We start from the raw sequence: 13,965 nt of genomic DNA on the forward strand, positions 1-13,965 counted from the left end.
ATAATAAGGACTGCTCTGTGGGAACTAAATGTTTATACTGTGGTCAGCAACATTCGGCACTATCAAGAGAATGCTCAGAATATATTAAACAACGTAAAATTAAGGTAATTATGGCAACAAAAAATATCTCGTTTCAGGAAGCTGAAAAAGTTCAAAGCAATCCAAATTATTATTCAAACATATTAACTAATAATAGATTTTCGTTACTAGCTAATGATTCTAGTAGTTTTCCTCCGCTACCTTCCAAAAATGTTAATGTACCTTCAGTGTGCAGTATCTCTAAACCGAGAGTTGTGAGAAGAAATTCCACATCAAGTAACAGTTCTGAATCTTTTAAAAAAAGAAAACTGAATGAGAGCGATTATATTGATAATGAAAGAGTTGAGAAAAGTACAGCCAGTTCGTCAATCTTATCAAATCCTTACAGGGATGAGTTCATGAGACATAAAGAAAAAATAGTTGAAGGTATTACTAATATACTATTCAGCTTTCTCTCTGATGTTTTAAATTGCAAAGATTATATAGACAATGATCAAAATTTAATTAAAAAACATATAAATCTATTGGAAAATTTATCCAAATCCAATGGATCCTAACAGTTCAAATAATTGAAATATAATTCAATGGAATAGTCGTTCTACTGTATCTAATGCGCAATCTTTTTAACAATTTCTGTATTCGAATGCTATTAATATTGCAATTTTATCTGAAACATGTTATAAGACAAAACACAACATTGTTTATAAGGGATACCAAATTATAAGAAAAGATCGTCAAGATCGTAGATTTGGAGGTATAGCTATATTTTTAGGCCTACGGATAAATAAGTATAAGATATTGGATATTATAAATGTTAAAACATTGGAAATGTGTGGTGTAAAAATTGATTTTGATGGCAGAATAATTAATATAATCTTATTATATAAACCTGACAAGAATATTAGCATCCGAGAATGGGAACGGCTTTTTAATTGGTGTTCCTCACTCGAAGGAGAGACGGTACTAGGAGATGACTTCAACGCCCATCATGCGGTATGGGGTTCTCCAAAAAATGATACTGATGGCAATAGAATAATTGATGCATTAACTGATATGGATTTAATATTTCTAAACGATGGTTCGGCGACTAGAATTACCCCTCCAAACTCTACAAAATCAGCTGTAAACTTAACGCTAATAACTCCTAGACTAATTGCACTAGCACATTGGCAAACATCGGATAAAACTCTTGGATCTGATCATTATATTATTTCCATCAAGTTGAATATTGATGTACCCTCTTCTGTTGTCTATTCAACAACGAAATGGAAATTAGAGAAGGCCAACTGGGAATTGTTTCATAGCACCCTTGAAATGGAACTGAAGAATGTTGTATACTCTGAAAACTGTAATGAAATGGCATTTAATCTGAATAGAGCAATTAATACAAGCAGCGAAGCTTCTATCCCCCAAAACGTACCCTTCAGTCCTAAACATAGACAAAAATCAATTTAGTGGAATGATGAATGTAATACACAGATACAGCTTAAGAAGAATGCTCTTAAAAAATACAAAACAACATCTACACTGAATACCTTTCTTGAATATAAAAAGATAGAAGCTACAACTATAAAAATGTTTGAACACAAAGCCAAAACAACATGGATTAAATTTTGGTCCAGTCGTAACTCTAGTTGCCCATCAACTCAAATATGGAAGATGGCTAACAAATTAAACAACAAAAACGCAAACATCAAACATGCTCCTTCCGCAGTTGCAGAAGATATTCTTCAGAAGGTATGTCCACCATTTGTTGACAAACATATACCTTACATGGCTTTAAATCCAGAAGAACATTATTTATTAAAAGAAATAACATCATCTGAACTGGAATATGCTATCAAGATATCCAAAAACACAGCTCCAGGTCCAGATCAGATTTCTTACATTATGTTACAAAAAATGGGTGTACTGGTTAAAAGACTACTACTATATATTTATAACTGTATTTTGCAAACTGGAATATCCCCTTACACATTTAATGATTGCGTTGTTATATTAATTCTAAAACCGGGAAAAGACAAAGATAATCTGAAATCATATAAACCAATAACATTATTGTCATGCATTTTTAAAACATTTGAAAGAATTCCAAAATTGAGAATGGAAATTTGGTTAAGGCGGCATAATATTCTACCAGCAACACAATTTGGATATAAACAAGGCTATGGAACCACGGATGCAGTAGCTCGTCTGACTACAGATGTACAAATTGGTTTTTCTAATTCCATGACAACAGGTGCATTGTTTATTGACATAAAAAGTGCATATGACAATATTGATTTAAATATACTCTGTGATAAACTTGTGTTTCTTGGCATTCCAAAATAATCGATAGCACATTTACTATCAAATCTATACAAAGACAGAAGTGTATCGATAAGAGTAGGTCACAATATTATTAGACCCAAGATCACATCTGTGGCTGGAAGGCAAAAGGGGATAAGTCGATTTTTTGCAAAAGAGTGTTATGTATACCATTCGACAGCATTTTTGATTCTGCTCAATCTTGATAAAGAGAGTTAAGTGAAAGTTTACTAATTAAAATATTATTATTTATCAAAAAGGGGTAACTTGGCTACAATTTAATCGTTACGACTGTTTTAAGGATATAACTAAAGATATCTTCTGGAGTGCAAAATAGTAATTACTAGTAAAATGGTATATGTGCACATATTTTCTAACATTATGAAATTAACTGAAAAGCAAAACGATTTAAGTCATGTTAACTTGAGAATTATTCGAAATGTGTGCTAGTAAAAGGCATTAAATCAAGATATCCCCTTTTACCGGAATGTGATAGAAGAAATATATATGAAAGTATCGCTAGGATATACAAAGTTATCCCTTTTTGCAAGAATGCGGTGTCCACCCAAATCATATTCGTATCAGTATCAGTTTCTTGGCAGTACTTGTCTAGATTGGGAAGAGAGCACATGCAAAGAACGTTCACTGCGATGGCAACTCGAAATAACAATTATTATTCCTCCATTCGCGAATGAACTAAAGGGCTTGTATCAAGGTGTTTAAACAACGCCAATAACGATTACAAGCCATCAAATACAAGTAAGTTAATTGCCAATATATTTAAATTTTTTAAATAATATTTTGTGATTTTGTTTCGCAGGGAATTATCTAGATGAAAATAAAGAAAATCGTGGTCATGAGAAAAAAAAATATAGTGAGTATTATCACAGTATATTGCTATTCTTTTTAAGCAATATACTGTGGTATTATTTTATTCTTAAAATGAAGTGGTCTTACAGGATCCATATTTCCTCTCCTATCCTGGTAAAATATTTTTTACCAGGATAGGAGAGGATACGTTTATTGACATTTTTAAATACATTTAAATATTTTTATAGTCCTAATTAGTTAGAACATTGGAGAAAATAAGCCTGCATGTTTTATGTAGGGTGAAGTTTTTTATAATACTTTATATATACCTACTGATTTACCGTTATTTTCAGATTTGAATCCGATTGTTCCCAACAAGACTGAAATATCAGTAAATTACGTTCATACCTACCCAGCCTTTGATTCGGATAAAGAAAAATCCTACACTTTTTTAACCAATGGTAAATAGTTTTGTATGTACTCATTTTGTAACTTTTCTACTTTGACGTACTAATGATCGATGTTTTATTAAAAAAAGAGGTTTTATTTTATAGTACATTATAATGGTAGTGATTTATCATATTTTCAATTTACCTTCTGAAATAGATGATACTTGTGGCGGACAAAATAAAAACTTATTTGTGGCACCAATGTTTACGCTTTTAATAAGTCAAAATAATAACTTAAAGGTAATTGATCATAAATTTTTAGTGCCTGGATATACTAACGTGGAGTGTGAAGTAGATCACGCAACAATAGAAAAGTTAAAAAAAAATGCTTATTTCCTATCCATGTACCTAGATATTGGTATAACTTAGTAAGATCTGCAGGAACAGAACGTACTACTACCGCTAAACAAAAACAAAAAACAGAGAAAACAAACCAAACAGTTTACGGTAGTTGAAATGATCCCAAATCTTTTTTTTTTAATTTTAAAAATATATTCTAAGGAATGTTAATAAAGAGAAAGAAGACAGACAATAAGACTGAAATTTGCTGGAGAAATATGAAATGGCTAAGATACACCAAGGAATTTGGTATTATTAATTTTAAAACATCGCTTCAGGAATATGAGCCATTTCAAGAAATAAATTTTAGAACACAAAAAAAGATACACCCATCGATATCAAGAACATTACTTTACATAATTTGTATGATAAGCTAAGACAAATAAGTGAAAAAAGTAAGCGATCTTTTAGACCTTATTGAGTTAGTTAATAAGAGTGCAAAAGAATTTTATCGTGGACTTGCCCAAATCCCACGAAATTCACAAGTTCTGGATAATACTGCTGACACAGATCCAGACATAGATAATTATTTTAGTGATGACAATTTTTAATAAAATATTCTAAAACAAAATTTTTGTGTAATTTATTATTTTAAAGAAACAGCTTCCGAAAAATATTTTTGTAATTTGTGTAATTTGTGTAAAATATTCGTATTATATAGAATATATGTTTTTATTTTGTGTTTAGAATGCGCATTTAATTCTCTTTCTAAGTATCATCTTGATCAATTGTTAATTTGTAAACGTATCATCAGATTGCTGTAGAAACCTTCATGTTTAATAAACTTTTTGAAAAAATTTACTTTTTATTTCTTGTTCTGTTAATGCTATATTCAGAACAAAATATTTTCGTTACTTTATTGTGGTTGCCCGTTGTAAGTAGAAATAACTGCAGTTAACACTAGAGTGCACATACTGTTAGTCAAGTTACTACCGAGCATAAGGGTATAAATCTACATAACCCCCTTTACCAAGATGATTTTATGTCCATTTCAACTATAACTTGACTTATCTCCTTATACTTTCTTAAAATAATTAAAAATAATAAATATCCTAAAATATTTTTTTTAATTTATCAAAATATTAGACACATAGATATTGATTTAAGAAAAAAGACTTAAATATATCTAACGGAATGTAAGTCGGATCTAGAAATATACAAACGTTACTAATAGTACGTCTATAATGTAACAAAAAGCCCATATGAACTAAACATGTCTGTACTGAAAAACTTCCAAATGAGAGTTATCCCCTTTTGCCTTCTAGCCACAGACATCAAAAGGTATTCCACAGGGAGCTGTTTTAAGTCCACTTCTTTTTAATTTGTAAACATACGATATGCACAATTTATGGTCTCCCAATATTGTTTGCTTACAATATGCTGATGATATTGTCATCTACTCACATAAGAAAACTTACAGTGAAAGCACTACTGAACTCAAACATATTATGTACAACTTGGATAATTGGACTTGGTTAAATGGATTCAATATTTCGTACCAAAAATGTGCCGTAGTATTTTTTTCAAGAAAACACCCTATTAAACATCCCGCTGTAACCTTACATAACAATGATATTCCAATTGTTTCGAAATTTAGATATCTTGGTGTCGTACTTGACAGAAAATTGCTTTGGACTCAACATATTAATTATACAATTGGTCGTTGCGAGAAAGGTTAAATTTTCTTAAAATGGTGTGTAAAAGATCGTGGGGTGCAGATCAAAACATTGCATTAAATTTTTATCGAGCCTATATAAGATCTATAATAGATTACTGTTGTGTGGTATATGGGTCAGCTAGCATAACCAATTTACGTGAACTTGATAGAATCCAATTTAAAGCTCTAAGGATTGTGTTAGGATTGATCTAGCATCTGAAAACCTACTCTCGTTGCGCAGAGAATATCTGGCAAGCAAATATTTCCTAAACCAACATTATCGTGGCACTTATAATGCAAAAACAATTAATGAAATTAATACAGCTGATTTAACATCTACATACTTCATTAAAAAAAACTCTCCACCACTTGCAAGAGCAATTATAACTTGCAACGAACTGAAGTTAATAAATTCCCCTTGTAATCTTATCTGGGAATCGTTGGATATACCACATCTAACAAGTGTTCTAGCTACAAATATTATTATCCCTAAATACCAAAACGAATTTTGCTACACTACTCTTAAAGAAATCTTAAGTGGCTTTTTAGATCATATTGTGATCTATACAGCACCAACATGTACAACCAGTGCTTACTTTGTACCAAAAATAAAGATTAAAAAATCATTTATTTTAAATAATTAATCCAGCATTTTTTCTGCTGAAGCATGTGCTATATACAAAGCCCTTGAATTGTGCTGTGAAAACCAGTGGAACAAAATTGTCATATGCAGTGATTCACTGTCGGTATTACACTCCTTGCAAAACTTTAAATTCACAATAAATAGCAATATATTCATATTAGAAATTTTTCAACAGTTACTAAAACTATCAGATCCATATGGTACTAAATTTTTATGGGTTAAGGGACACTCAGATATTGTTGGCAATAATATTGCTGATTCTATAGCTAAAAATCCATTACAGCACCCACATATTATGGTGATAGAAGAATTTAACACATGTAACCTACTTGCCTATATCAAACAACATATTAAATTTAAATGGGACAAACAATTGATTCAGTTTTGTGAAAGCAGGAGCACTAATTTATACAAATTACAACCAACAGTAGATGTAAAACTATTTTACAAAGATGTCACACTAAGCAGAAACACAGTGTCAACTGTCTTAAGATTAAAAGTAGATCATGGATATTTTCCGAAACATCTACACCAAATAGGAGTTCTTCCATTAGACATATGTGAGTGTGGAACTAGTATAGCTGATTTAAATCACATATTCTTTAACTGCCCACTACATCATAATACAAGCACGTGGCTGCTAAAAAATTGATAAAAGAGGGTTTAAGTACACCATTAAACTTATATCTTCTATTAAGTGAAGACAAAATAAAAATCTTTAAAATAATTATGATATTTCTTGTAAAAATTAAGTTAAAGGAATGAGTGTAAAATTGATCGTATGCGTGAACATTTCCTTTGTATGTTTACCATATATGTTGCTCACCTACCTAACCGTGGTTTATGTCTTGTTTGTTACAATAAAGCCGCTCTGATGAATCCCTGAGCGTGAAAAGTGTGCTCCTTGTACAATCCTGTATGAATGAATACTAATATTTATATGTAATTACGTGGCTAAAGGTTTCAAGTCAAAGCCAATATAAAAAAAAATATATACATATTTTCCTACATATTTATGTTTTTTGTACATTTAACTATTATTTTGTTGTTTTTGTCCATATGTTTCCAATATCTCCTTTTTTATAATATGCTAGCTGTTTCGTTAATCTTCCTGTATATGTTAAAGCTCTTCTTCTTCTTCTTTTTAAGTAGACATGACTCTGTCTGTTTTTCAATGTGCCTCCAGTAAGTTGTCGTTTCATCGTTTTCGTGATCTTCCTAGTGATCGTCTTCATATAGTTAAAGTTAAAGTTGTCCTATTGTTTTCTAATCTTTTTATTTCTGCATGATTTTCTATTAGCCACAATTCCCTCTCTTCTTTGATATTTTTGTCTGATTTTTCTATTTTCATTTTTGTATGCTTGTTAGATTTTATTCTTGTATTTTCTCCTTTACGATATCGATGACTATTCCATGTGTAATCCATCGTTTGTTTTTAGGGGATGTATCACCCTCCAGTTGCTTTTTATGATGTTCATCAAGATTTTCTATAACTATATCCATTTTCTGCAGCTTTAAGCTTTTCGTGTCTTCAAACTTTCTGGACTTCCTTGTGTATTTCTTCTTTGATAAATTGGCAAGTTGGATAAGAGCAGCTGTTTTTAGTCTTCTTAGATGAATTGAAATAGCTTTAACCATTTAGAATTTAACCATTATTACTATTGATCATAGATTCTGTTTTGTATGAACTGCTTTCCATTGTACCCCATGCAACATAAATTTGATCATATGCATGAGGTGATATTACCTAGAAAATAGAAAAATATAGCTGTCCACAGGAGATCAAGAAGACAGAAAGCAAATTTACGTAGCAGTAAACCAGAAAAAACAAACAAAATGTAAGTATATATATATATATATATATATATATATATATATATATATATATATATATATATATATATATATATTATTGTGATATTTAAAGTCTTGGTGCGCCAAGCAATAATTAGCTAATTAATTTTTTGATTAATTAAAATTATTTAAATGATATGATTATGACTCTATCACAATTTTTAATTCTTTTATCTCAGGGTTAAATTCGTGCTTCAATATCTATGCTATTACATGTGAAAGGTAAGGTCCAAAGAATACCGGAATAATAAAAAACACATATGATCTAACACTATATATTGAAATAAAAATAATGAAATAATTCACACTCAAAAGTTTTCAATAAACAAATCTCATATAATGATTCTCAAAATTTTGTTCTACGTACGTGAACAATCAAAATTAATGGTACAAACAATATTAATTGAAATCTCAAAATCCCAAACTATTCTAACTCTCCTAATCAAAATATTTATATCCTTTCTAAATTAAGTGTAAAAATTGTGTTATCAATAAAAGAAAAAAACTGCAGAAAACAAAAATATCTCTCTCTGATGATGAGTGGTCCAAATCCTTGTTCCTTGTAGACTATGTTATCTCCTCTCAACCGCTCCCTATGTAATCAGCAATCTTACAACAGATTGTTGCAAGTATATCGTCCTTAATGATCTCCTTCAAAAGCACAAATCATTCAAATTATGATAGCCTTTCTCCTCTCGATAAACTGAATCTCTCGTTGGCCCGAGTGAAAAATGACTCTTGGAATATCTTCTCTTTACGATAAACTGAATCTCTCGTTGGCCTAAACAGTGACTCTTGGAATATACGTAGAAAAATATGACTTATAATATTTTGTTGCTTCAGCTTCTGTCAGATACACTAACTCCACAAAAACTCACTAACATTCAACACTACTGCTTGCTACTTCTCGGGAACCGCCAGAGAACAATCACTGTTCACCTTACAGACTTGGAAAACCAACTGATTATCTTTTCTCTCTCCTAAATCTAGCTAAACTTTCATTCCTACATACCTATCCCACCTTTTTCAATCTCCGCCAATCAAAACTCGTCACAATTCCCCCATTTTTTCATTTCGATAACAAACAAATTTTTACCTATAATTATAAAATTTCCTAAAACTTATTTACAAATAATATTTTTCTATAATTCTTAAAAACTAACAAAAACCTCTTTCTAAAATCTCTTCTATTTGTCTCTAATCACTGCATTAATGTATTTGGAAAACCCGGTTCAATTGTCTTTGGATTTCACTTAAATTATGCGGGTCACTCAAGTATAACAAAGCAATAATTTATGCATAGCTTACATTTTGTTTAGTACAGGTAATCCAAGAATTTAATAACTTTCCTTCTTCGAAATGTTTGTTGGTTATTATCCTACTTATCTGAATTATTTTAATGTTTTTGAACTTTGAAATATTTTAATCAACCCAATATTTTTCTTGATTTTACATATCATAACAAATCCCCGCCATTTGATCTGCCGAAAACTCTTTGTTAAATTTTAAAAATGACAAAAGTTTTCCAGGATCAAATTATTTCACTATGTTATTAAAATCTATTCATGATATTGATAGATGTCGTGAATGTTAAAATACCCCGTATATTGCCTGTCTTTATACGGGATTGGATATATTTTCGTTTTAAATTTTTCCAAGTATTTTCCCTTAAAAGAAAGTTCATAATTTTTAGCCACTCGGTTTACTTCATTAACAAGATCTCCATGGTTTCCTAAAATCTTCTCTATTTTCTTTCCCATGTTTTCTCCACAATTTATTTTTCTTTCATCCTCCTTTTGTTCACATGTGTTCACTGTCCATAATACTTCTTCACAAAATTCTGGATTCTCGTCCATCAGTGCCATTTTTTCTTCTGTTTTCTTTTTATCCTCTAATTCCCTTTGGTATTCCGAGCACCATGTTTCTATTCCTTTCATTTCTCTGATGATACCTTCTTTTTCTTCCTGCTTCCATTCTGTTTTATCGTCGGTTGCCAACAATTCTTCTGTACCTTCTATTTCCTGTTTTTCTCTGGTCTCCATCTTATTTTCCTGCTTTCTTTTCGAACTCTTCTTCTTTTTCTTCCTTCTCTTTTTCTCTTCTGTTAGATCTTGTTCTTGTACTTTCGGTTTATCCTCTACAGTCATTTCGATTTCTTTGCGTTTTTCCTGTGCATTGATCCTTCCAGAATTTGTTTTCCGATCTGTTTGCTTTTCTTCTCCTGTGTTGTCTGGTTCTGCTCTGATTTCCAGTTTATTTTCCGAAAAATTTATGGTGATATCTTTTTTCCTCAATTCATCAATTCCCGCTATCATATCATGATTTAAATCTTCAATCACCACACATTTCATAATATGGAATTTGTTTCCCACTCTTATCTGTACTCCCAAACCTTCGTTTACTGTCGTCAAATTTTTATTGTTTGCACCCACTAAATCAACCCTAGGAATCTTATACACAAATCTGTCCAAATTTAATTCTTTTACTAGTTTTTTATTGATTAGCGATATCTCCGAGCCAGAATCAATCACAATTTTAATCGCTTTATGTTTTATAAATGCATCTAAAAATATTGGATTAGAATTAGAAATTTGTCTTTCGTTTCCTATTGCTACATGATTCATCTCCCTTCTATTTTGTTGTTGTAAGCTCTGGTTATTTCTATCGTCCCTTTGTTCGTTAGTATTCCTATTCGGAGGATTTTGTGCATCTCTATTCCTGTTGTGATTTTCATTTGTCCATTTTGTGTATCATTCCGGTTATCGTACTTTTGTTGTCTATTGTAATTATTGTAATTTCTCGGCCTATATTCGTTTGTTGATCTGGGATGTCGGTTTCTCTGGTCATAATTTGATGAATACCTTCTTTCCGGTCCATTATATTGGTCATGTTGTCTTCTATTTCTCATTTCTTTTCTTTTCGCTTCTTTTAATTGAAGGAATTGGCACAAACTATCAATATCTTGATAGTTTCTCAAAATCACGTGATCTTCCAACGTCTCCTCAAAATGTCTGCTGATCATTTCTACCAGCTGTTCGGTAGAATATTTGTATTCTAGATATTTTGAATTGTTATATATCTGCAAAGCATATCTTTCTTCAGATATTCCCATTTTTTCGTAGTATTTTCCATTCTGTAGCTCTTGGTTGATTTCTCTCTGTTTATTTTTCCCCCAGAAATAGTTGAGAAATTTATTTTCAAAATCTGTCCAATTTTCAAACTCATCTTCCTTGCTTTCATATTATAACGCTGCTCCTTCTTTCAAATGGTTTCTAATTGTTTCTTTGCAATCGTCAAAATATCTAATATGTTGTAATTTGGTTTTCAAATTTTTAACAAACGGTACTGGGTGTGTTTTCCGAATATCCCCGCCAAATTGTATTTTCGCCTCGCTTGTTCCATGGATGATAACTTCTTTTCTCTCTACCCCTCTTAGTTCAATTTCTGCCATTTGTTTTTCATTTTGCTTTAATCTTCTTTCTACTTCCTTCCTGTCTTCTTGTAGCGCCATTTCAAATTTTTTCTTCTAACTGTTCTAATTCCTTTTTCTGGACAGTCTTACTATCTTTCATTTTAGTTTCTATTTCTTCTCTCTGCATCTCTAGTTTCCTCTCTGTTTCTTCTCTGACTTTTTCTAAACAGACTTTTACATCTTTTTCATATTTGTCCAAACGCTTTTCCATTTTCCTATCATTTTCTTCTAATTTTTGTTCATAGTTTTCCAAACGCTGCTCTATATTTCTGTTATTTAGTTCTATTGCTTGCCTTGTTTCCCGTTGGTTTTCTTCCATTGTTTGTTTTGTTTCTGCCATTGTTTGTTTTGTTTCATCCATTTTTTGTGACTGGAGTTGCATTAGTTGTACTATTTTATCTATTCCTGATAGTTCTTTTCTCTCCTCAACTATTGTCACATTTCCTTCATTATCCGATACTTCTTCCAAAATTGTTTCATCTTCTCTGTTATCTTCCTTCCTTTCCTGCATTTTACTTTGTCTCCTTGTGACAGACATGTTGTTACTTTTTGTTATTGTTTTTGTCCCCGCCAAATGTGAAATTTTACAACACTCTATATGTTTCAGAACACGACAATATTTCTCCCCAAATGTATTAAATTTTCACGACAAATATAAAATATGCAATCAGTAAAATTCAAATAATTCAAAATAAATATCAAATGTACGATTGGTAAAGAAAATAAAATCAAATAATTCAATAGCAGTAAATATCCACTAACTACGATCAATCAATAAATCAAATTTATATTCCCTGGAAAAATTGTCAAAATACTTTCAAATTCAAATTCCCTCAATGTTATATGTTTTTATCTCTGGATCACCTGTACTTATTCCAGATCTCTTTCCCTTCCTTCAAATGTAAAGCTGCGATATTTTCAAGCCTTACGTTTTGGAAGCCAGTTATTGTGATATTTAAAGTCTTGGTGTGCCAAGCAATAATTAGCTAATTAATTTTTTGATTAATTAAAATTATTTAAATGATATGATTATGACTCTATCACAATTTTTAATTCTTTTATCTCAGGGTTAAATTCGTGCTTCAATATCTATGCTATTATATGTGAAAGGTAAGGTCCAAAATATACCGGAATAATAAAAAACACATATGATCTAACACTATATATTGAAATAAAAATAATGAAATAATTCACACTCAAAAGTTTTCAATAAACAAATCTCATATAATGATTCTCAAAATTTTGTTCTACGTACGTGAACAATCAAAATTAATGGTACAAACAATATTAATTGAAATCTCAAAATCCTAAACTATTCTAACTCTCCTAATCAAAATATTTATATCCTTTCTAAATTAAGTGTAAAAATTGTGTTATCAATAAAAGAAAAAAACTGCAGAAAACAAAAATATCTCTCTCTGATGATGAGTGGTCCAAATCCTTGTTCCTTGTAGACTATGTTATCTCCTCTCAACCGCTCCCTATGTAATCAGCAATCTTACAACAGATTGTTGCAAGTATATCGTCCTTAATGATCTCCTTCAAAAGCACAAATCATTCAAATTATGATAGCCTTTCTCCTCTCGATAAACTGAATCTCTCGTTGGCCCGAGTGAAAAATGACTCTTGGAATATCTTGTCTTTACGATAAACTGAATCTCTCGTTGGCCTGAACAGTGACTCTTGGAATATACGTAGAAAAATATGACTTACAATATTTTGTTGCTTCAGCTTCTGTCAGATACACTAACTCCACAAAAACTCACTAACATTCAACACTACTGCTTGCTACTTCTCGGGAACCGCCAGAGAACAATCACTGTTCGTCTTACAGACTTGGAAAACCAACTGATTATCTTTTCTCTCTCCTAAATCTAGCTAAACTTTCATTCCTACATACCTATCCCACCTTTTTCAATCTCCGTCAATCAAAACTCGTCACAACTCCCCCATTTTTTCATTTCGATAACAAACAAATTTTTACCTATAATTATAAAATTTCCTAAAACTTATTTACAAATAATATTTTTCTATAATTCTTAAAAACTAACAAAAACCTCTTTCTAAAATCTCTTCTATTTGTCTCTAATCACTGCATTAATGTATTTGGAAAACCCGGTTCAATTGTCTTTGGATTTCACTTAAATTATGCGGGTCACTCAAGTATAACAAAGAAATAATTTATGCATAGCTTACATTTTGTTTAGTACAGGTAATCCAAGAATTTAATAACTTTCCTTCTTCGAAATGTTTGTTGGTTATTATCCTACTTATCTGAATTATTTTAATGTTTTTGAACTTTGAAATATTTTAATCAACCCAATATTTTTCTCGATTTTACATATCATAACAATATATATATATATATATATATATATATATATATATATATATA

General features: G+C 30.7%; 1 protein-coding gene across 1 annotated transcript; it reads left to right on the forward strand.

Annotated features, from left to right (window-relative positions):
- The first annotated feature begins 867 nt into the window (after window positions 1-867).
- Window positions 868-1,494, forward strand: LOC140452767 (uncharacterized). Its single transcript, XM_072547094.1, has one exon. It carries the CDS (start codon window positions 868-870, stop codon window positions 1,492-1,494), a length of 627 nt encoding a protein of 208 aa, XP_072403195.1.
- Window positions 1,495-13,965: the final 12,471 nt, after the last annotated feature.

Source organism: Diabrotica undecimpunctata, chromosome 11 (genome assembly GCF_040954645.1).
Source record: "Diabrotica undecimpunctata isolate CICGRU chromosome 11, icDiaUnde3, whole genome shotgun sequence".
NCBI lineage: Eukaryota > Metazoa > Arthropoda > Insecta > Coleoptera > Chrysomelidae > Diabrotica > Diabrotica undecimpunctata.

What these genes read in the sequence shown, in the direction of transcription:
- LOC140452767 (XM_072547094.1), top strand. Translation starts at nt 868, where the DNA reads ATGTGTGGTGTAAAAATTGATTTTGATGGCAGAATAATTAATATAATC.